General features: G+C 46.6%; 1 protein-coding gene across 7 annotated transcripts in view; it reads right to left on the bottom strand.

Moving 5' to 3' along the window:
* Positions 1-7,525: 7,525 nt before the first annotated feature.
* The window catches only part of LOC125466280 (coatomer subunit zeta-1-like), a 64,609-nt gene continuing 47,039 nt past the window's right edge, over positions 7,526-25,095 (bottom strand). For 3 of the 7 annotated variants that reach the window (XM_059638809.1, XM_048560579.2, XM_048560578.2), the window contains 7 exons: positions 22,876-22,967; positions 21,211-21,266; positions 20,177-20,254; positions 17,965-18,016; positions 11,704-11,742; positions 9,594-9,626; positions 7,526-8,623 (listed from right to left, as the gene is read on the bottom strand). In XM_059638809.1, coding sequence (XP_059494792.1) covers positions 8,576-8,623; positions 9,594-9,626; positions 11,704-11,742; positions 17,965-18,016; positions 20,177-20,254; positions 21,211-21,266; positions 22,876-22,967 — 398 coding nt within the window. In that variant the 3' untranslated portion in view covers positions 7,526-8,575. Of the gene's footprint in view, positions 8,624-9,593; positions 9,627-11,703; positions 11,743-17,740; positions 17,849-17,964; positions 18,017-20,176; positions 20,255-21,210; positions 21,267-22,875; positions 22,968-25,095 lie in introns of those variants that run through there. The other 4 variants (XR_009442851.1, XR_009442852.1, XM_059638810.1 and 1 more) reach the window with 4 other exon arrangements.

Consider the following 25,095-nt stretch of genomic DNA (forward strand, 5'->3'; position numbering starts at 1 on the left):
CGTGACTGGGAGGTGCAGTTGTTTATTGCAAACCGAGCGGAGGTGTTCTGCAAAGCGGACCCCAAGCTTCCGCTTGGTTTCCCCAATGTAGAGGAAGCCACACCGGGTACAGTGGATACAATATATTACATTGGCAGATGTGCAGGTGAACATCTGCTTAATGTGGAAAGTCATCTTGGGGCCTGGGATAGGGATGAGGGAGGAGGTGTGGGGGCAAGTGTAGCACTTCCTGCGGTTGCAGGGGAAGGTGCTGGGTGTGGTGGGGTTGGATGGGAGTGTGGAGCGGACAAGGGAGTCAGGGAGAGAGTGGTCTCTCTGGAAAGCAGACAAGGGTGGGGATGGAAAAATGTCTTGGGTGGTGGCGTCGGATTGTAGATGGCGGAAATGTCAGAGGATGATGCGTTGTATCCGGAGGTTGGTGGGGTGGTGTGTGAGAACGAGGGGGATCCTCTTTGGGCAGTTGTGGCGGGGACGGGGTGTGAGGGATGTGTTGCGGGAAATGTGGGACACACGGTCAAGGGCGTTCTTGACCACTGCAGGGGGAAAGTTGTGGTCCTTTGAGAATGTGGACACCTGGGATGTGCGGGAGTGGAATGCCTCATCCTGGGAGCAGATGCGGCGGAGGCGGAGGAATTGGGAATAGGGGATGGAATTTTTGCAGGCGGGTGGGTGGGAGGAGGTGTATTCTAGGTAACTATGGGAGTCAGTGGGCTTGAAGTCGACATCAGATTTTAGCTGGCTGCCTGAGATGGAGACTGAGAGGTCCAGGAAGGTGAGGGATGTGCTGGAGATGGCCCAGGTGAACTTGAGGTTGGGGTGGAAGGTGTTGGTGAAGAGGATGAACTGTTCGAGCACCTCTTGGGAGCAAGAGGCGGCGCCGATACAGTCATCAATGTAACGGTGGAAGAGGTGGGGTTTGGGGCCTGTGTAGGTGCAGAAGAGGGACTGTTCCACGTAACCTACAAAGATGCAGGCATAGCTTGGGCCCATGCGGGTACCCATGGCCATGCCCTTTGTCTGTAGGAAGTGGGAGGAACACAGCTACTTAGAATACACCTCCTCCCACCCACCCTCCTGCAAAAATTCCATCCCCTATTCCCAATTCCTTCGCCTCCGCCGCATCTGCTCCCAGGTTGAGGCATTCCACTCCCGCACATCCCAGGTGTCCACATTCTCAAAGGACCACAACTTTCCCCCTGCAGTGGTCAAGAACGCCCTTGACCGTGTGTCCCACATTTCCCGCAACACATCCCTCACACCCCGTCCCCGCCACAACCGCCCAAAGAGGATCCCCCTCGTTCTCACACACCACCCCACCAACCTCCGGATACAACGCATCATCCTCTGACATTTCCGCCATCTACAATCCGACGCCACCACCCAAGACATTTTTCCATCCCCACCCTTGTCTGCTTTCCAGAGAGACCACTCTCTCCCTGACTCCCTTGTTCGCTCCACACTCCCCTCCAACCCCACCACACCCGGCACCTTCCCCTGCAACTGCAGGAAGTGCTACACTTGCCCCCACACCTCCTCCCTCACCCCCATCCCAGGCCCCAAGATGACTTTCCACAATAAGCAGAGGTTCACCTGCACATCTGCCAATGTGGTATACTGTACCCACTGTACCCGGTGTGGCTTCCTCTACATTAGGGATACCAAGCGGAGGCTTGGGAACCTGCTTTGCAGAACACCTCCGCTCGGCTCGCAATAAACAACTGCACCTCCCAGTCGTGAACCATTTTAACTCCCCCTCCCTTTCCTCAGACGACATGTCCATCATGGGCCTCCTGCAGTGCCACAATGATGCCACCCGAAGGTTGCAGGAACAGCAACTCATATTCCACTTGGGAACCCTGCAGCCCAATGGTATCAATGTGGACTTCACCAGCTTCAAAATCTCCCCTTCCCCCACCGCATCCCAAAACCAGCCCAGTTTGTCCCCTCCCCACACTGCATCCCAAAACCAGCCCAGCCTGTCCCCGCCTCCCTAACCTGTTCTTCCTCTCACCTATACCCTCCTCCCACCTCAAGCCACACCTCCATTTCCTACCTACCAACCTCATCCCACCTCCTTGACCTGTCCATCTTCCCTGGACTGACCTATCCCCCACCTACCTCCCCACCTGTACTCTCCTCTCCACCTATCTTCTTTTCTCTCCATCTTCGGTCCACCTCCCCCTCTCTCCCTATTTATTCCAGTTCCCTCTCCCCATCCCCCTCTCTGATGAAGGGCCTAGGCCCAAAATGTCAGCTTTTGTGCTCCTGAGTGCTGCTTGGCCTGCTGTGTTCATCCAGCTCCACATTTTGTTATCACAGACTCCGTGCAGACTATCTGCCCCACTTCTGTGGTTATGCTTGTGTCTGAGTGTCCTTGGAGAGGGGGTGGGGGAAGTAGTACATGGTTTCCATCAATGCTGTCACTGCCTTCAGAGAGAGTTGGGCACCAAGGGGGATGCAGTGCTTCATCTTTCCCTCAAACTCCATTTTAATTTCGGTCATTCCTGCTCTACCTATCCCTCCTTCGCTGGGCTTTGCATATAAATATTCAATTGGCTACATGGGATATTTAAAGCGGTGGTCAACAGTTAAAACCAAAAAGGAAGTCATGGTGACTTAGTGGTGGGAAACCTATTTGGTTGTATTTGATAACACTTCCCGATACAGGATTAGGCAGACCCAGGCTGGGGGTGTGGTTGTATTGTGGTGATATCACCAGACTAGCAACCTATAGCCACCCCCCTCCCCATCCCCACACCCCCTCCCACGTTTTAACGTCCCGGGGACTTAGATGCAGGTCGTACTGTGGCAGATGGTGAAATATGAATTCAACAAACACTTGGGGTTTAAGAAAACTGGATTGACTATAAGCACTTTCAATTGATGTAAAAAGCCATCCGATTCACTAATGTTCTTTCAGGATGGAAGTCTGCTCTATTCTACACGTGACTCCAGCCCCACAGCACCGCGTTCAACTTAAAAAAGAATAAAGCAGGCCCAGAGCTGGGTCTGCAGAACCGTCTGCCTCTGGCTGGGACTAGCCTATGTACACCACAGGGAGAGGCCAAATGCTGGCAAACAGGATTAGATTAGTTTGGACTGAAGGGTTTGTTTCCGCGCTGTACATCGCTATGACTCTGTGATTAGTGGCTCTAGTTGGTATTTAACAATAAACAATATTCCTTTCCAGTTGAGCTTCCTGAGTTATTATAGTATCACAAAAGGAAACATCTTTCCCACATCCTCCTCGTCAAAACCATTCAAGATTTTATACAGTTCAATAAAGTCACCCCTCCATCTTCTAAACTCCAAAGAATAAAATCCCAGCTTGTCTAATCTTTTCTAATTAAACAACCCACCCATTCCCAGGAACAATCCAGTAATTCTCCTCTGTGCGGCCTCTTATGAAATTACATCCTTCTATAAATAAGGGGACTAAAACTGCACCCGCTGTTCACATGGTAGCAGAGATCTGTCACCAGTCAGTGGATGCCAACCAATTCAAACATGCCAGCCAGAGGGAGGAGAGTGACTGGATCCACACTGCCAGTGAGAAGTTACCCTGATCCTTCTTTTCCCAGGGATTCAACCCGGTTTGTATCAGGAATTTGCAGACTGACGGGTTACTAGTCACTGCAAAAGGAATTGAGGCTGGGTGGGGGCGGGCTGGTGGGGAAGAGAAGTCAGGCAGATGACAGGCTCTGGGGAAGAAGAGCAGGGAAGTGGTGCAAAGTGGATACATCAACAAGGGAGCCAAACAGCTTCCTTCAGCGCTTGATCATTCCAGGACTTGAGAGGGCTGCCAGATTGGTAAATTTATACCTTAAAAACACTGATAAATTGACACTCTCTTTTACCCCATCCTACACTGGGAGTGACCCCCCACCAGCAGAGCTGTCAATTGTAATTGAGCTTGTCCCTGGAGGTTTAATCACATGATAACATCACCCACCACCCCTCCCCATCAACCCTGCTCAGGCTGCATCCATTTTGTGGGCAACATGACCTTGTGACGAGCTCAGAGAGACTGCTGGAGAGACAGCCAAGATAACAAAGTGTGGAGCTGGAGGAACACAGCAGGCCAAGCAGCATCTCAGGACCACAAAAGCTGACGTTTTGGGCCTAGACCCTTCATCAGAGAGGGGGATGGGGAGAGGCAACTGGAATAAATAGGGAGAGAGGGGAAGGCGGACCAAAGATGGAGAGAAAACAAGATAGGTAGAGAGGAGAGTATATGTGAGGAGGTAGGGAGGGGATAGGTCAGTCCAGGGAAGATGGACAGGTCAAGGAGGCGGGATGAGGTGGTAGGTAGGAAATGGAGGTGCAGCTTGAGGTGGGAGGAAGGGATGGGTGAGAGGAAGAACAGGTTAGGGACGCGGAGACAGGCTGAGCTGGTTTTGGGATGCAGTGGGGGGAGGGGAAGAGCTGGGCTGGTTTTGGGATGCAGTTGGGGAAGGGGAGATTTTGAAGCTGGTGAAGTCCACATTGATACCATTGGGCTGCAGGGTTCCCAAGCGGAATATGAGTTGCTGTTCCTGCAACCTTCGGGTGGCATCATTGTGGCACTGCAGGAGGCCTATGATGGACATGTCGTCTGAGGAATGGGAGGGGGAGTTGAAATGGTTTGCGACTGGGAGGTGCAGTTGTTTGCTGCGAACCGAGCGGAGGTGTTCTGCAAAGCGGTCCCCTAGCCTCCGCTTGGTTTCCCTAATGTAGAAGAAGCCACACCGGGTACAATGGATACAATATACCACATTGGCAGATGTGCAGGTGAACCTCTGCTTAATATGGGAAGTCATCTTGGGGCCTGGGATGGGGGTGAGGGAGGAGGTGTGGGGGCAAGTGTAGCACTTCCTGCGGTTGCAGGGGAAGGTGCTGGGTGTGGTGGGGTTGGAGGGGAGTGTGGAGCGGACAAGGGAGTCACGGAGAGAGTGGTCGCTCCGGAAGGCAGACAAGGGTGGGGATGGAAAAATGTCTTGGGTGGTGGGGTCGGATTGTAGATGGCAGAAGTGTCGGAGGATGATGCATTGTATCCGAAGGTTGGTGGGATGGTATGTGAGAACGAGGGGAATCCTCTTAGTGCGGTTGTGGTGTGAGGGATGTGTTGCGGGAAATGCGGTCAAGGGTGTTCTCAACCACTGCGGGGGAAAGTTGTGGTCCTTTGAGAATGTGGACGTCTGGGATTGGCGGGAGTGGAATGCCTCATCCTGGGAGCAGATGCAGTGGATGCGGAGGAATTGGGAATAGGGGATGGAATTTTTGCAGGGGTGTGGGTGGGAGGAGGTGTATTCTAGGTAGCTGTGGGAGTCGGTGGGCTTGAAATGGACATCAGTCAGCCAGCAGGTCTGGCTATGTCTGTAGACAGAAAATTATTGACAAGTCTGGTAGGACACTACATCCATTCATCCTCATGCCTTGCTGCCTTCCTACACCAATCAGAAAGTAAAGTGGTTCAGCAGTCAGTGGTGCTATCTCAGAGCACCAAGGATCCAAGTTCGATTCCACCCTCAGGCAAGCCTGTGTGGAGTTTGCACATTCCCTGTGTCTGAGGGAGTTTTCTCTGGGCGCTCTGGTTTCCTACCATAGGCCCATTAGGTAGACCATACTAAATTACCCATAATGTGCAGGCTAGGTGGGTTAGCCATGGGAAATCCAGGGTGGGATACTCTTTGAAGGGTCGGCGTGGGCTCAGTGGCAAAATGGCCTGCTTCCACACCGTAGGGATTCTAGGAAAGCTAAAAAAAAATCACCCATTCCCAATTGGATGATAACAAGGTGCAGAGATGGATAAACACAGCAGGTCAAGCAGCATCAGAGGAGCAGGAAAGCTGTCGTTTTGGGTTGAGACCTCTTCTGAAGAAGGGTTTCGACCCAAAACGTCAACTTTCCTGCTCCTCTGATGCTGCTGGGCCGGCTGTGTTCATCCAGCTCTACACCTTGTTATCTTGGATTCTCCAGCATCTGCAGTTCCTACTATCTCTGATACAATTTTATCCCCAGTTGGATAATGCTTGGCTCACAGTCTTTTCTCCCATCCCCTTTCCACAAAGAAATGTTCAAGTAACGAAAACAAAACAATTTAAAGTGCTGGAGTTTGATTGTCATTTCCTGGACGCCCGAGGTCAAGTCCGAGGGGAGTTGCCAACCCTACCTGAGTGATCAGCCCAGGGTGAACACTTGTGTACGGCCAGACTGTCCAACTGCGGGGAGACGGTGTAGGAAGCTGTATCTGTTAGTGGTCACCAGCCTCTGACCCCACATTCCCCCAGGAAATGGAGAGGGTGCACTGTTACTAGAAACCTGACTGTCATTCAAAACAGCCTTTTATCCTGCCACCATCGCAAAATACTTTTATAATGAATGCACTTTAAATATTAAACCTTTCAATATCCAAGTTTTTTTTTTAAATCTGAGAGATTCCTAGGGCCATTGAGTTATAAAGCACAAAAACACACCCTTCAGTCCAACTCGTCCACACTGACCAGTCATCACAATCTGACTGGGTCCCATTCGCCAGCATTTGGCCCATATCTCTCCAAACCTTTCCTACTCATGTACCCATCCAGATGCCTTTTAAATGTTGTAATTGTACCAGCCTCTACCCTTCCTCTGGCAGCTCATTCCATACACACCACCCTCTGTGTGAAAAAGTTGCCCACAAGATTCCCTTTAAATCTTTCCCCTGTCACCTTAACCCTATCTCCTCTATCTTTGGACTCCCCTATTCTCAGGAAAAGGCCTTGTCTATTCATCTTATCCATGCCCCTCAATGATGTTATAAGACTTCTGAGCATGATGCTCCAGGGAAAGTAGCCCCAGACATATCAGCCTCTCCCTGTAACTCAAACGGTCTAGGTCCCAGCAACATCCTTTCTATAAATGGGAGACCAGAATTGTACACAGTTTCCCAAATTGGCCTAACCAATGTCCTTTACAGCCACAACATGATCTCCCAACTCCTATACACAATGCACAGACTAATGAAGGCGAGCGTACCAGATGCCTTCTTCACCAACCTGTCCACTTGTGCCTCCACTTTCCAAGGAACTATGCACAGCACCCCTAGATCTGGCAACAGTTTGACGGACAACACATCCCAGGACCCACTCCTCATTAAGTGTATAAGCCCTGTCTTGGTTTGTCTTACCAAAATGCAACACCTGACATTTATCTAAATTAAATTCCCTCTGCCACTCCTCAGTCCATTAGCTGATCTGATCAAGATCCCCTTTTACTCTGAGATGATCATTTCGCTCTCATCTTGGACTCCTGGAGATGTCAGGCAGAATTGAATGGTCAGTGAGTGGTAAGGACAAGGCTCTGCAATTTGAGGCAGCTCTCATGAACATTAGTGCCATTAGTTCACAGAATCATCCAGGCCAAAAAGGAGGCCATTTGGCCCATTGTCACTCTGGTGGAACCATCCAATTAGTCACATGTTCATTGCTCTTCTCCTGCCGCACTGAAAATTGGATAAATATTTGTAAAAGCAGCAATGTCTGAAATAACTCCACAGAGGCCGGTATCCTGTCACAACATCAACCTTTATTTACATGTGGAAAGTCATTGACACTGATCCAGCTCCCTAAGAGCCAGCTCCCAGAGTGATCAGGATGCCTGACTCTCCTGTTTATATCTGTCAGCCAGGGCTCCCTTATTAGAACAGATTAACAGCCCCAATCAGGGAATTCATTCCTTGGAGTCCATCTGGCTGACTGTTACAATCACTACAGTATCCATTTGGTAAAAGAGGCCACAACCCATCTCAGAGTTTCAAGGCTCCTGGGCAGATGCTTATGTAAGCTTAGTGTGTACATTACATTGACCCAGAGAAAGGTACTGAAGTTCTCTTCACTCTCTGGGGATCAACAACCCGACAGAGATCTAGAATACTTGCTGCTGCTTGGTTTAGGCTCTGCAAGAGATCTGTCAGCCTTAAAAGTAAAACCCATGTTATTTACAGTGACTGGTCAAGTCTCAGAGGTGGGCGATATAGATTCACACATGCCACTGCTACACTGGAGTAGTGTTTACAGCATTTATTGAATGGGAAGGCATCTCTGTCTACCCCAGGAACAAATAAATCTGTAAAAACAAAAAAAAACCACACAAAAAAAAGTGTTTCGGGAGATGGGGTTGGTGGGGGGGTGGGAGGGGAGAGCTGCTGCTAATCCAAAAATTGCAAACCTCATTCTATTTGCCCAGAATTCAGGCTATAAAATCTTTCCCACATCCCCCACACCACAAAACAAATAAAGAGACCAGCCCATAACAGAGGATCACATCATTTATCACACTGTGGGATCTGACTGTGTGTTAACTTGCAGTCTTATTTCCTGTATTACAACAGAAACTATGCTTCCACAATAAACTTCATTGGCTGTAACATACTTCAGGACATCCTGCAGTTGTATTTATATAGCAGGGAGTATCATCCAGCAGTCAGATGTAGAGAAGGGGTTGTGATCCAGGATGCCATCTCTTGCATGCATGTGCCATGGTTTGGATCTGGATTTGTTGGACAAGTTGGGAAGGGCAGAAAAATGGTAGCTAGAAAAAAGGTAAGATTCCTGCTTCATTTTAGCAGCGACCATTTAATCTGATCCTTTGCTGACTGAAGGACCTAGAAAGAGATAACAGGAGGTTATTAATATATCAATTCTCTTTAAACAAATTTTCTTGTTTGCCATGACCTTCAAAGTCTGCTTTTCATCTCACTTGTATCTTTATTGTGGTCAGAATCTCTCTAGCATCCCTACAAATACTCTCAGCACGAGGACCATTGCCGGATATGGTGACATTTTGGGAGTTATTGTGAGCAGGAAATAGGAATAGGACGTACACAAATTAAGCATGAAAATCACAAGAAATGCAGACACATGAGACTGTGACAATGTTAGTAAAGCGATGTTCTCAAATCATTCCCTTTGAAAAATCACTCATTCCCAATGACAGTGCCAGTACTGTGCCCCAGTACTGTACAGGGTCAGACCTGCCCCCACCGGCAGCGCACCCCAGGGTGAAACAGTGCCTGCCTGAAGGTTAATTTAAGCCGCTGATCTGGTCACACTCTTACTGAGAAAGTCTCCAGCTCATTCTTTAAATATCTTAGGTACAGGTGCTACTGTAGTCTGAACACACTGCCTTGGCTCCCACACACTGGCCCTCTGGTGAGGTGTGCTACTTATTCCATTTGGAGCAAGAGATAAACATTTCAACTTGTGGAATCTGACGCAAATGTCCACTCGAGATGGTTAGTCAGCAAAAAAGAAAAGGAAGCCAGTGGGGAATTCAGGAGAGGCACCCTTAAATAGGCCGCAGTTTGGGTGTGCAGGATACATACACAATCACAGGGACACTGAATACACATGGAGAAAGAAAGGAAAGAGAGGATCTGCTGCTGGGGCATGAGGAAGCAAGGGTGTGGGGTCGTGTAGAATCTGGTGATGCACAGAAACACCAACGTGGAACTGTTAAACCAAAGATGTAAACACGAATGACCAAACGTCCTCTTTCTGCACAGAAACTGTCCGTGATTCTGCGTCCAGTTCGGTGCTATGATTCAGACATACAGATGGCAGAGAGGGACTTACATTGTTAGTGACTCCCAGCCTTCTGGAGATTTGCTACACAGACAAGACAGAGACACGGGGGTTAGAACATGAAGCTCAAACACGTTGTACACTGCATCCAGCCAGCACTGCCCAGGAACAGCATCAGCTGGACTTACAAACCCAGGAGGTTAGATAATTGGTAGACACACAGAGAGGGAGCAGTCTTTGTGTGGGGGAAATACAGAACAAGGACAATAGATTCTGGTCTATTCAGAGGTGAAACCAGCAACACTTTCAGACAGACAACAGGGCAGTGGAATTCTGGAATTTTCTTTCACTAAATAGCCATACATACTCAGAACCTTCAAGATCAAGCTAAATCAGTGCTTTTTTGTGGGAGGTTCTCAGAGGACACTGAATAAAGCATTTCAGGCTGAGCCCGGTCACAATCCAACAGTGAAAATACATAAGATGCTGAGAGACTGCCTCCTGTTCCAATAACCCTTCCTTCTTAAAGGAATATCACAATAAGCTTAATATTTCCTGTCAAATTTTCATTCTTCAAACCGCAATGCTGCAACACCTGTTCCTCAAGTATTTTCTACACCTCTCCTCTACTGGATATTTTCTCACATGAGGGTGTAGAATGTCTCCACCTTACAGACTGTCCTGTCTTATGGGTGAAGGAGCATCCTCAATGTGGGAGCCCACACAGCTCCAGTAACCTGGCTCGGTCTCACAGTCTGATCAAACACTCACTCTGTCACAATCTCTGGCCGGTCACTCAGTCTCTGAGTCACCAAGCCCTTTTCAACAGGACACTGACCAATTGCACACAAGCAAAAGGTTACAGCTGCAGCACAGCTAACAGAGTGTGGAGCTGGAGGCACACAGCAGGCCAGGCAGCAGGAAAGCTGACATTTCAGGTCAGGACCCTTCTTCCAGCTTTTAAAACACGGACAGAGAGTGTATGGAAGTGCAGTGAGGATTGTGAACCATGGGTCGAGAGATTTCACACCAACACAAGGAACATTCTAGACCTTCACTCTTGGTAAACATCAGACAGTAACTGAGGGAGCGTTTGGTCTGGTTTAACAGATTTCTCAAGATGACGATTTCAATGTTCCCTTCAGTCTCTAGCTGTCTTTCAAATCATTCCAGGTTTTACACTTTCAAAATAAATATTAAACAGGTTAGACAACCCCTGGTGGGCACTGAAAAAAAAAACTAAGGGGTTAACGGAAACAGATCAGAAATTAAAATTTTAGCTCTACGTCAGCAGTGACAATGCAGTCCACATTCTGGGCTCAAAGTTCCTTTGAAATAATTCAGCTGCTTCAAAGAACTTCCCTCCACCATAAAATCAGAAGTGGGGATGTTTGCCGATGATTACACAATATTCAGCACCATTTGTGACTCCTCGGATACTGAAGCAGTCCATGTTCAAATGCAAGATAACGAAGTGTGGAGCTGGATGAACACAGCAGGCCAGGCAGCATCTCAGGAGCACAAAAGCTGACGTTTCAGGCCTAGACCCTTCATGTTCAGATGCAACAAGATTTGGACAATGTCCAGGCTTGGGCTGACAAGTGGCAAGTAACATTCGTGCCACACAAATGCCAGGCTATGACCATCACCAACAATAGACAATCTAACTACCAGCCCTTGACATTCAATGTTACCATCACTGAATTCCCCACTATCAACATCTGGGGGTTATGAATGACCAGAGACGCAACTGGACCCACCACACAGACACTGGCTACAACAGCAGGTCAGAGGCTAGGAATACTGTGGCTAGTCACTCACCTCCTGACTCCCCAAAGCCTGTTCACAAGGTGTAAGTCAGGAGTGTGATGGAATACTCGCCAGTTGCTGGATGGGGGCAGCTCCACAAGAAGCTTGACACCATCCAAGATAAAGCAGCCCACTTGATTGGCACCACATCCACAAGCATCCACTCCCTCCACCACCGACACTCAGCAGCTGTGTGTAGAAGTTTCTGTTTAGCTCTGAGAGTGTTTGATTCAGTCTCTCAGATACAGGGTTTGACTATCTTGAGGGTCAGTGAGGAAATGGAAAGTGGGAGGATTGTGGATACAACCAGTCTTGCCAGGTGGAAATGGCTGGCTTCACAAGGAGATCTTACCTGTGCCATACTTTGCTCTGTTAAAGGAGTATCATCAACCTGGAGGGGTAAGAGGAAAAAAGACTTGACAAAGGTCTCAAGCCCTGGTGAGTCATAATCTACAATGCCACTCATAACAGGAGTGTCAGTTTTACATCTTTCAAAATGGCAGAGATCGCAGAGTATCAATAGTAGATGTTCAGAGCAAAATGAGAAAGGAAGGAAAACAAAAGGCCAACCATGATCTCTGGACATCAGTTAACAATCTTTTGGACTGTAGTTACTGTTGTAATGTAGGTAACACAGCAACCAACCTGAACACAAAGTTCTCACAAACAGCAATAAGGTAAATGGTTACAGGCTCATAACAATATTATACAGCTCACAACCACCTTTGAGGGCAATTAAGGATGGACAGTTAATGCCCACACCCCACAAACAAATTTAAAGAAAAAACTGGAGGCCATTCAGCCTAGCTCTGTCAAAATAAAAATCCAGTCACTCTCGCTCCCACAATCCTGGAAATTTTTTTTTAAAACCTCCTTCATGTACTTATACAATTCCTTTTGTAAGCTGCTATTGCCTTGCTTCCAATACCCCGTCAGGCAACATATTCCAAACACCACCCACGCTTAAAACATAGAACAGTACAGGCCCTTCAGCCCACGATGTTGTGCTGAACTTTTACCCTAATCCTAAGGTCTATCTAACCTCCACCCCTACCTTACACTATCATCCATATGCCTATCTCATAGCCGCATAAATGCCCCAAACGAGGCCGACTCCACTACTTCTCCAGCAATGCATTCCAAGCCCTGACCACTCTCTGAGTAAAGAACCTACCTCTGACGTCTCCCCGATATCCACCTCCACTCACTTTAAAACTATGACCCTTGTAATAGCTACCTCCACCCTAGGAAAAGGTCTCTGGCTGTCCACTCTATTTATACCTCTGATCATTTTGTATACCTCTATCAAGTCACCTCTCATCCTTCATCATCCCAAAAGATAAAAGCCCTAGCTCTCTCAACCCTTCCTTGTAAGACCTTCCCTCCATTCCAGGCAACATCCTGGTAAATCTCCTCTGCACCTTTTCCAACACTTACACATCTTTCCTGTAATGAGGTTACCAGAACTGGACACAATACTCCAGATGTGGCCGAACCAGGCTTTTGTATAGCTGGAGTATAACTTCACGGCTCTTGAACTCAATCCCTCTATTAATGAAAGCTAACACACCATAGGCCTTCTTAACAACTCTATCCACCTGGGTGGTAGCTTTCAGGAAACTGTGGACATGAACCCCAAGATCCCTCTGCTCCTCCACACTGCCAAGAATCTTTCCGTTAACCCTGTATTCTGCTTTCAAGTTTGTCCTTCCAAAATGAATCACCTCACACTTTTCAGGGTTAAACTCCATCTGCCACTTCTTAGCCCAGCTCTGCATCCTATCAATGTCCCTTTGTAATCTAGAACAGCCATCCGCACTGTCCACAATGTGACCCACCTTCGTATCGTCCATTGACTTGCTAATCCAACCTTTCACTCCTTCATCCAAATCCTTTCCAAAAATCACAAATAGAAGAGGACCCAGAACAGATCCTTGTGGTACACCACTCGTAACTGAGCACCACGTTGAATATTTTCTGTCCACTACCACCCTTTGTATTCAGAATTGGCGGACCCTTAGAAGACAATCTGCCACATTTGCCCCCATCCCATGCCTCGTTACTTTCTGCATGAGCCTACCATGGGGAACCTTATCAAATGCCTCCATATATTCCACTGCTCCACCTTCATCCACATGTTTGGTCACTTTTTCAAAGAATTCAGTAAGGTTTGTGAGGTATGATCCACCCCTCACAAATCAAACTGTGCCTATCCAAGTGATCATAAATCCTACCTCTTAGAGCCCTTTCCAATAATTCGCCCACCACTGATGCAAGACTAACTGGCCTATAATTTCTGGGGTTATCCCTGTTCCCTTTTTTTGAACAAGGGAATGACGATTGCCTCTTTCCAATCTTCTGGCACTATGTCCATGGACTGTGAGGACGAAAAGATCATCACCAAGGGCCCTGCAATCTCGTCCCTCACTTCCCATAGAATCCTCAGATAAATCCCATCAGGCCTGGGAGACGTAGCTGTCTTCAACTTCCTCAGAATTCTTAGCACATCTTCCTTACTAACAGTGACCTCCTCTAGCCTACCTGCCTGTTTCACAATGTCCTCGCCTACATCTAAGTCCCTCTCAGTTGTGAATACTGAATAAAAGTATTCATTAAGGACCTCTCCTATCTCTTTAGGTTCTGTGCACAAATTCCCTTTACAATCCTTGATTGGCCCTACCCTTTGTCTGGCCATTCTCTTGTTCTGCACATACATGTAAAAAAGCCTTGGAGGTTTCCTTGATCCTGTCCGCCAAGGTTTTCTCATGTCCTCATAGCTCTCCTAAACCCTTTCTTCAGCTCCTTCCTGGCTAACTTGTATCCATCTAGAGCTTTTTTCCATTCCTGTTTTCCTAAACCTTACATAAGCTTCCTTCTTCCTAGTAACTAATCGTTCGAGCTTTCAAGAACCAAGGCTCCCTCACTCGACCACATCTTCCCTGCCTGCTAGGGACAAACATATCGAGCACATGCAGCATGCATTCCTTAAACAATCTCCACATTTCTGTGGTGCTCTTCCCTGACAGCATCTGCTCCCATTTTATATTACAGTTCTTGCCTAAATGAATTATAATTACCCTTCCCCCAATTATAAACCTTACCCTGCTGTATGTACCCATCCTTATCCATGACTATCGTGAAAGTAACAGAGTTACGATCATTACCACCAGCTCCAACACTTGGCCCGGTTCATTGCCAAGCACCAAATTCAAAGTGGCCTCTCCTCATGTTGGTCTATCTACACACTGTGTCAGGAATCCTTCCTGAATGCACTGGACAAAATCTGCTCCATCTAAATTATTAGAACTAAAATGTTTCCAGTCAATATTTGGAAAGTTGAAGTCACCCATGACTGTAACCCTGTGACTTCTGCCCCTCAATCTGCTCCTCCACTTCTCTGCAACTATTAGGGGATCTGTTTAAAAAAAAGAAAACAAGTGACTGCTCCTTCCTTGTTCCTGACCTCAACCCAAACTGACTCTGTCAACATATCATTCTCAAACTGCCTTTCAGTAGCTGCTATACTCGCCCTGACTAGCAATGCCACTCCCCCACCTCTTTTTCCACCCTCCCTATTTCTTTTAAAGCATCCGAATCCCGGAACTGCCAACAACCATTCCTGTCCCTGAGTTACCCAAGTTTCTGTAATGGCCACAACATCGTAGTTCCAGATATCGACCCATGCTCTCAGTTTATTCACTTTATTTCTGATACTTCCAGCATTGAAGTACACACACCCCAAACCATCTCAGCGTCTGCAACTACGCTCCATCGAGGCATTTCTTTAAAAACTATTTCACTCCCTGTTGTGTCTGTTGGAAGGCCGAATACCTCATCCTCTGAATTACACATCCGGTTCCCCACTGCATAAATAAAGTTTTGCCCCATCTCCTAACGTTTAGGTATAAAATTCTTATTGCGACTTCTGTCCCACTTTCGTCATTCCCCCAATACTGGCAGTTTGTCTTCTACAAACACTTTGCAAGTTTTCTCCCAAGTTTATTTTCTACCTCCTGCTCATCTGACACGTACACACTCTCTCTCTGTAAATACGATTCCTTCAGCAGATGCTGTCCTACCCCTGTAAACCTCAGATGTTATTTTAAGAGCGCCTGAACCTTCTTTCTAGAGCCTACAGGGTGGCAGAAGGGTGTAGCCTGGGACCCTGGAAGGGGGCAGCCTGTTGGAGACCTGCTGGCCACATACAATGAGAAATAATATTAGCTGAGCCCAGATTGTCCTGGGGTTGCTCTGCCAGTCCTTCCGGTTGACACAGACACAGAGCCGAGTGGAAAAATCACTTTGGGCCCTGCAGTGCAGAAAGAGGCCATCACAGGCAATATTCTTGCAGGGGGTGGGGTGGAGGAGGGAGGAAGAGGGGAGACAGGGAGAGAGCGAGCAAGCGAGCTTCAGGTCAGGACAGTTGACAGCATGCCAACAACGGACAGTAATTAAAAATCAAGGACATGCAAATAGCCTGGATTGGACAAGCCGAGAGAGAGCTTCTGGAAAAGGCATTTATTGGAATAAGTAGTATGACTTTTGCAGTCAGCGTGAAGAAGCCAAACACCTGAACTGCTGGCCTTGCTGTGCACCGTGACCTACACTGACTAACCTGTTGCAATGGTCCAGCATTTACAGACTTTATTCAATTTGGCAGTGAGCTTGTTACTCATTTCAACCTGCAATCAATATAACCTGGGCAGCACACTGCATGAACATAGTACTCTTTAAAAGTGAAACTTCATATCAGCACAAATCATGCATAACGTTAAAAACTACATTTCCCAAAAACAGAATGTTGGTCTCCTTGCTCCTCCTCATTATCGTGGCCATTATCCATGTTCAAGTCTAGATTGTGGGAGCTGGGCTACCTCAACCACGAGAGTTTCACATACATGCCCAACCGAAGCTGAGAGATCGATAGGATTTTTCCAAGGACTACAAATGGAATAAGGGAAAACAACAGGAATATGGCATTGAGGAACATGATCTTATTGAATGGGATAGGTGGATGGATGGGCTGAATAGCCTACTCCTGTTTGTTACTGTCCTTATGATCCAATTCTCTGCAAAACCCAGTCGCCCTCGTGAATTTTAATGGGGGTGACCGGACACCAATTGTGGAGGAGGAACCCGCCGAGAATATTAAAGTCCAGACGATGTAGCGAGGGGAAATAGAGATCTTTGGAAAACCCCTTTTTGAAAAGTGTCAGCCTTTGCTCATTGGGTAACACATTCACTTCAAATTCAAGAAGTTGAAGTTTAATGTCAGAAACTTGAGCACTTAATCCAGATGGACAACAGCGGCGCACGGCTGGAGGGGCCCCACGCCACCCGATACCGGATCGGACATGAAACACAAACAAACTCACTCCTCACTTGGCTGCAAAGGTTCCAATGGTAAACATTTCGAAGAAGTTGAACATGTGTGTGTCCAGGCCAAAATACATCCCGTGAAATGAACACCACAACAGAGAGCTAATCTGGTCATTATCACATTGTTGTTTGTAGGAGCTTGCTGTGTACAAATTGGGTGTTATGTTTCATACATTACCATACTCCCCACATTTTTAAAAAGGTTCTCCATTGGCTGTAATATAGCCCAGAAAATCCAGACATTAGAAAAGGTGCTATAGAAATATTTTGTATTTATGCTACTGTGTGCTGGGACATCCCAATGGTGAGTCATGGCCCTCCGTAGGGGCACTAGCTGTTGCTTTGGGGTTGTAAGTTCCAAAACAACATTCAGTGCCATAGATTTCTGACCATGTGCCAACAGTTGTGTGGATCTTTTAAAATGCTCGGTGTTTTTAAAATAGTGGACACAGCCTAACTGGCTGATATTAGCTGTGGCTGTGGTCTTACAAAGCCCACAGGAAAAGCAGGTCCTTTTCATTTTGAATGAAGCAGCTCCTAACACTCGGTCTCACAGTCCCCTCCTCCCTCAAACACACCATCAAGCCTCATTCCTGATCTGACAGCAACTTCTAATGTATCAAAAACAAGATCACAAGAGGAAAAAAATTTCAAGAAGAGCTGTCTTATGCTTTCCATGAGGCAGTTCCCAGCAGAGCCTCAGTGCAGGAGGAACATGGCATTGAGGTACAAGTTCTGTCATGAGCTTACTGAGTTAAGGGGCTGAATGGCCTACTCCTACTTCTTGTGTCCTTATGATCTAATTCTCTACCAAACTCAGGTGCATTCACAAACTCCTCACTGCACCGACTTCATAACCTTCCAGATTCCTGATGGGGGTCGCTGATAATATTGTACAAAGAGATAAATACAAATCAGTCAATCAGCAGCAAACTCCCGTCAGCTGGACAGCACCTTCCACGGGACAGCATGCTGTGAGGGCACAGCAAATCTGCATTCTCTCACCATACCTGCTCTAGCTGCTGTTAGTTCAGAGGCCGGTGGGCTTGGTCCCCACTGTTCCCACTGCTCGTCAGATAGTCAAACAGAACAAAGCCATAGGCTGATTCAGAATCTGCCTGGCAGAGAGACAGAGACAGACACAGAAAGAGAATGCAAAGAATAAAGATATAGTCACCCCTAAACAGGAAAGTGCGAAACAAGGGTGTTGATATGTTCCAGATCAGACACTTACCCTGAAATTCACTTTCTGAATGACCTGTTGAGGATCACTCTCCAGAATGACCCTGTCAGAGCAGCAGAGGGACAAAGTTAAAAGGAGAGGACGACAGTTTATTGGATATTAATCCAGCTCCATCACCCTGGAATGCATCCCATCCGTCAGGCCACCATGTTGCTGATAACACACGCGGACGTGATGACCTGGCGATGTTCTCGCTGGACTGAGACTTGGACAGAGACACAGATAATGTTCTGGGGAGACAGGTTTGAATCCAGCCACAGCCGATGGTGGAATTTGAATTCAAGAAAATATCTGGAATCTAAGGATGGCCACAAATCCATTGTCAATTGTTAGAAAAACCCAACTGGCTCACTAATGCCCTTTAGGGAAGGAAACTGCCATCCTTAGCTGGTCTGGCCTACATGTGACTCCAGACCCACAGCAATGGGGTTGACCCTGAACTGCCCTGGGGCAATTAGGGATGGGCAATAAATGCTACCTGGCCAGCAACACCCTTATCTCATGAATGAGTAAAGAAAAAAAGAATACTATTTTATCCTCCATAGCTCCTTGTGTGAAGAGTGCTTCCTGACATCACCACCCCTGTAGGCTGGCCCCAACTTTAAAATTCAGTCCCTGGTTCTGATTCTTCAACTTCCCTGCCAACTAGAGGAAAGTTTCCCTCCAGTGACCCTATCAAATCCTGGTTTCATTTTAACACCTGAATTAGATTAAGTTAAATCTTTTAAACACAGCATGATAGAAACCCCACTTACAAAACTGGTCCTTGTAACGGTGAGCCTGATATTGGTGGTGGGCAAGGTTGTTGGAGGGAATCCTGAGGAACAGGATTTATGTATATTTGGAAAGGCAAGGACTGATTAGGGATAGTCAACATGATATGGTGAGACACAATTTCTCATGCACAAACTTAATTGAGTTCTTTTTGAAGAAGTAACGAAGAAGACCAATGAAGGCAGAATGGTGGATGTGATCTATTTTAACTTCAATAAGGCGTTTGACAAGATCCCACAGGGTAAACTGATTAGCAAGGTTAATCATGCAGAATACACAGGGAGATAAAGCTATTTGGATCAGAACTGGCTCAGAAGGTGGGAGACAGGTGGTGGTGGTGGAGGGTTGCTTTTCAGACCGGAGGCCTGTGACCAACAATGTGCCACAAGGTCAGAGTTTGGCCCACTGCTTTTCATCATTTATATAAATGATTTGTATGTGAACATAGGAGATATGGTTAGTAAGTTTGCAGATGACACCAAAATTGGAGGTGTAGTGGACAGTGAAGAAGGTTACCTCAGAATACAATGGGATCTTGATCAGATGGACCAATGGGCTGAGGAATGGCAGATGGAGTCTAATTTAGATAAATGTGAGGTGCTGCATTTTCGAAAGGCAAACCAGGGCAGGACTTATACAATCATTACTGAGGTCCTGAGAAATGTTGCTGAACAAAAAGACCTTGCAGTGCAGGTTCATAGTTCCTCAAAAGTAGAGTCGCAGGTAGACAGGAGAGTGGAGGTGGTGTTTGGAATGCTTGCCTTTATTGGCCAATACATTGGTATAAGAGTTGGGAGGTCATCTTGTGGCTGTACAGGACATTTTTGGAATACTGTGTTCAATTCTGTTCTCAGGGGCTCAGAAAGGATTTACATGGATGTTGCCAGGGTTGGAGGGTTTGAGGTATAGGGAGTGAGGGACTATTTCCCCTGGAGCAGAGGCTGAGGTGTGACCTTATAGAAGTTTTTAAGATCATGAAGGACATGGATGGGATGAATAGCCAAGGTATTTCCCCCAGGATAGCAGAGTCCAAACCTAGAGGATATAGGTTTAAGGTGCGAGGTGAAAGATTTAAAAGGGACCTCAGGGGTAACTTTTTCACGCAGAGGGTGGTGTGTATATGGAATGAGCTGCCAGAGGAACTGGTGGAGGCTGGTACAGTTACAGCATTTAAAAGGCATCTGTATGGGTATATGAATAGGACGGGTTTCAGAGAGATACAGGCCAGATCCTGGCAAATGGGACTGGGTTAATTTAGGATATCTGGTCCGCATGGACGAATTGGGCCGAAGGGTCTGTTTCCGTGCTCTGGATTCTATAACTCAATAATCTTAAGTAGGCAGAAACTGACAAGCTGTGAGGTGACAATTTCTTGACATAGTGAACTTTTCCAAAACTAAAACTACAATAAATGCAAAACTGGCCTCACCCGCCATCCACAACCTCATCCAAGATAAGGAGGAGCCCATCCATATTCTCCATCAGAGATTTCTTTTCCACATTTTTCCTGAATCATAAAATTAGTTACCAATAAATACAAAGTGAAGATTTAAAGCCCTGATGATCTCTAAACCAGCCACAATTAGTATCAACAATGAAAAACAACTATTTGTATTATGGCGGCAGTTTAACTATATTCACTACCCAAAACATTTCACAGAAACACAATCAAAAACAAAGATACTGAAGCAAATGAGGAGGCAGTAGGTCAGGCAACTAAAGGCTTGATCATAACGAGAGAGAGCTTCCCAGTAGGGTCTTAAGGGAAGAGCTGGTGAGACAGGGGGTGAAAAACAGAGTGATGAAGAAAACACAAGACTGTGGGTGGAAATTAGACAGAGAAACAGGGAGCGCGAGAGCGTGGGGGTTCTAAAGATCGCAAAAGTGAGTTAATTTGACAGCCTAAAGCTTAGACAGTTGAAGGGACACCCACCAGTGATAGGGTTAAGGGAGCTAGAGATAAACCTGTAGAGCAAAACTGTAGAAATACCATTGGAGGAGGCTAAGGAGTTGGAAAGGAGCGAGGTTATGTAGGGAACATCTGGATGAGACAGCTAAAGTGAGAAGTATTGCTGGACTGGAAACCGATAAAAAGCAGTGGGCACATAGACGATTTGGTGAGACTTTGGATATGGGCAGCAGAGTGTTGGAAAAGCTCAGGTCTAAAAGCAGCAAACAGCACAGACGAGGGATTCTGCAGAGGGACCAAGGGAGGTGTCGAGTTGAGAGATTTTATGGAATTTCGGATGAGGATCTTTGTGGCAGCACGTGGGTGTATGAGTTCAGAAACTCCGTGCTAGGTTAACGAGGGCTAAGGTTACAAACAGAAACAGTCAAGTTCAGGCTTCAAATTGGTCACGAGGAATGGAGATGGTGGGAGAAGATAGCAAAATATTTTCACGGGTTGACACAGGTTAAAAGCTTTGACTTAAGCAAGGGTTTTTAAAAAAAAGTCTCACTTACCGTAACATTTGGCTCAAAGAGTCGAACAGGCAATTGAGAACGGCCATTAACATGAGCTGGAAATAGACAGAATTTATTACACATTACACAGACCATGATATTGTAAATGAGGGCACTTCATGTAATAACAGTAACAGATTACATAGAGGAAACCAGAACTAGGCTGATACAACACTGAGTCAGGCACACCAACAACTTTAGGAAACATACTGTGACTTATATCAGTAAAAAGGTAAAGTAGAGAAAGTATGGAAGCCAAAGGCAGAAATGAAATTGGGTTTTAAGAATAGTTTCATGACAGGAGGAGGAGTGAGCAGTGCCAGACTCTGGCTTACAATCAGCTGGCAAAATTGCCAGGGAATGGGGCATGGGAAATTTGGGATGTGCAGGACAATACAACTGGAGGACACAGAGATCTTGGGCGTTGTGGGGTTGGAAGTGTTTACTGAAAACAGGAAGAGAAAGGAGGGATTAGAAAACAAAGGGCAAAACCAAACTAAATTAAGCCTTAACTGTAAGGTCATTTTTGAAAAATGGCAAATAGAAGCAATGAGTGGTACAGAGTACAAGGGCAAGGAGATGCTGTTAAACTTGTATAATGCCCTTGTTAGACCCCAGCTGGAATATTGTATACAGTTGTGGAAACCACATTATAGGAAAGGTATGAACGCACTGGAGAGAGGACTGAAGCAATTTATGAGAACGGTTCTGGGAATGAGAAGCATCAGTGATAAGGATGGGTTTGAAAGTTTGGATTGGTCCTCCCTGGAGAGAAGGTGGCTGAGAGGAGGATATTTGATAGAGGTTTTCAAAAAATCCTGAGTAGCCTGGATAAGGTAGACAGGTAGGAGAATCTGTTCCTGCTCACAAGCAGGAAGAATGAGAGAGCATGGATTTAAAACAATGCGCCAAAAAAAATGCAAGGGTGAAGTGAGGAAGTGCTTTCTCACCCAGCGAGTGGTGAGGGTCTAGAATGCACTGCATGGAAATGTGGGGGAGGCAGGTTCAATTGAGGCATTCTGAGCATCACTGGATGGTTATTTGGAAATGAAACAGCGTGCAAGGGTATAGGAGATTGGCCCTGGGTAATGAACCTCAATGGGCTAGCAATGCAGGCACGATGGGCTGAGTGGCCTCTTTCCTGCTGCAAAAATCCTGTGATTGTGAGTGAAGACAGCTGGGGATGTGTTAGGGTAGAGGTTGGAATCAGCTCAACATGCCAATGCTGTGTGTGTTCCACATGCCTGCCCTTCCACTCTTCACTTCAGTCCTTTCCTGTCTAAACATCCTTCTCTTCCTGTCTGCCTCACGAATGTAATGTCTTCAGACACCTGGATTTGGGAACAAACCTGGTCAATGGGTAGAAACCTCCCTGACCCCCGGAACTGACAACACACTGAACATAACCAGAGAGAAAGTCAGAGAGAATCCGAAAGAGTGAATATTTCCAATTTTCTGAAATCCTCAATGGTCCCCATACTGGTTGTAAACAAAAGCGACGGGAGATTCTCTCAATGTTTCTGCCGCTGTTGCTCCGAGTTGTTCTGGCAGGAGACAGTGTCAGGGGAGTACGCACCAACCTCACTGGAGGTGCTTGGACTCCATCTTGCATTTTGCCACATATCTGCCGTACTTCAGTTATTCAGCAAAAATGGTTAATTTTACCTCATTTTCCTGGGAGTTCCCCACGATGTAAAAGTACAGATCAACAGAACTTTTATAGATGATGGTCAATCCTTCCAGGAATGCAATGTCACCTGTTGCAGTCATAGGACAGAGGATCAGAATTCCACTCGAATTAAATGGTTTCGTGTCTTCAATTTCCTCTGTCTACTCTCTGCTCTTCATTTTACACTCGAACGACGTCTTAAACATCTACCCACCGTGGCTTTGTTTCTCTCCCTAGCTTTGCCCGACACAAGTCCATCAATTTCTGGTTTGAAATTTTAAATGGACCCCTGTCTCAGGTGTTAGGGGCAGAGAAATAGAAACATCTATATCTTGTGTATGGGGGAGCATTCTTGACATCATTACAGAGTATCCCAAGTCTGATGTTAAGATCATGCCTGCTCGTCCCGGATTCTCAATCTCCTGCTAGAAACACTTCATTTCATAAAATCACACAGTCCAGGAAAAGGTCCTTCAGTTCATGCAGTCTGCAGCAAAAAACCTGACTCTTGGAGGGTAGGCCCCATGGTAGGCTCATTCAGAAGGTCAGGAGGAATGGGATACAGGGGAACTTAGCTGTCTGGATACAGAATTGGCTGGCCAACAGAAGACAGCGAGTGGTAGTAGAAGGAAAATATTCTGCCTGGAAGTCAGTGGTGAGTGGTGTTCCACAGGGCTCTGTCCTTGGGCCTCTACTGTTTGTAATTTTTATTAATGACTTGGATGAGGGGATTGAAGGATGGGTCAGCAAGTTTGCAGACGACACAAAGGTTGGAGGTGTCGTTGACAGTATAGAGGGCTGTTGTAGGCTGCAGCGGGACATTGACAGGATGCAGAGATGGGCTGAGAGGTGGCAGATGGAGTTCAACCTGGATAAATGCGAGGTGATGCATTTTGGAAGGTCAAATTTGAAAGCTGAGTACAGGATTAAGGATAGGATTCTTGGCAGTGTGGAGGAACAGAGGGATCTTGGAGTGCAGATACATAGATCCCTTAAAATGGCCACCCAAGTGGACAGGGTTGTTAAGAAAGCATATGGTGTTTTGGCTTTCATTAACAGGGGGATTGAGTTTAAGAGTCGTGAGATCTTGTTGCAGCTCTATAAAACTTTGGTTAGACCGCACTTGGAATACTGCGTCCAGTTCTGGTCGCCTTATTATAGGAAAGATGTGGATGCTTTGGAGAGGGTTCAGAGGAGGTTTACCAGGATGCTGCCTGGACTGGAGGGCTTATCTTATGAAGAGAGGTTGACTGAGCTCGGTTTCTTTTCATTGGAGAAAAGGAGGAGGAGAGGGGACCTAATTGAGGTATACAAGATAATGAGAGGCATAGATAGAGTTGATAGACAGAGACTATTTCCCAAGGCAGAAATGGCTAGCACGAGGGGTCATAGTTTTAAGCTGGTTGGTGGAAAGTATAGAAGGGATGTCAGGGGCGGGTTCTTTACACAGAGAGTTGTGAGAGCATGGAATGCGTTGCCAGCAGCAGTTGTGGAAGCAAGGTCATTGGGGTCATTTAAGAGACTGCTGGACATGCATATGGTCACAGAAATTTGAGGGTGCATACATGAGGATCAATTGTCGGCACAACACTGTGGGCTGAAGGGCCTGTTCTGTGCTGTACTCTATGTTCTATGTTCTCTAAACCTACACTGGGCCCATTTTCCTGCACTAGGTTGAAAGTCTTCAATGTTATGTCAAGTACTCATACAAGTACTTTTAAAACGGTTGCGAGGCTCACACCATGCCCCCTCCCACCAACCCCCACCCCCACCATTACCCTCCCTGGCAGTGCATTTCAGATTCCCACCATCTTCTGGGTGAAAACATTTTTTCCTCAAATCCCCTCGAAACCTCCTGGCTTTTGCCTTAAAATTACACCCGTTGTTATTGATCATTCAAATAGTTTAGGAACAGCTGTTTCCTATCCACCCTGTCCATGCCCCTCATGATTTTATTTGCCTCAGTCAGGAACCCCTCTCAGCTCAAAAGAAACCAACCGGAGCTTATTGAGTCCCTCTTCGAAGCGAGGCGGCTCCACTCCAGCTAGCATCCTGATCAATCTCCTCTGCAACTCCCTCCCATAATGTATGGACCAGTAATGCACACAGTACTCCAGCCAAGGCCTAACCAAAGTTCCGACATAGCCTCCCTGCTCTTATAATTATGCTGTGACTGATAACAGCAAGTGTCATCTATGCCTTCTTAACTACGCTGT

This window comes from Stegostoma tigrinum, chromosome 31 (genome assembly GCF_030684315.1).
Source record: "Stegostoma tigrinum isolate sSteTig4 chromosome 31, sSteTig4.hap1, whole genome shotgun sequence".
NCBI lineage: Eukaryota > Metazoa > Chordata > Chondrichthyes > Orectolobiformes > Stegostomatidae > Stegostoma > Stegostoma tigrinum.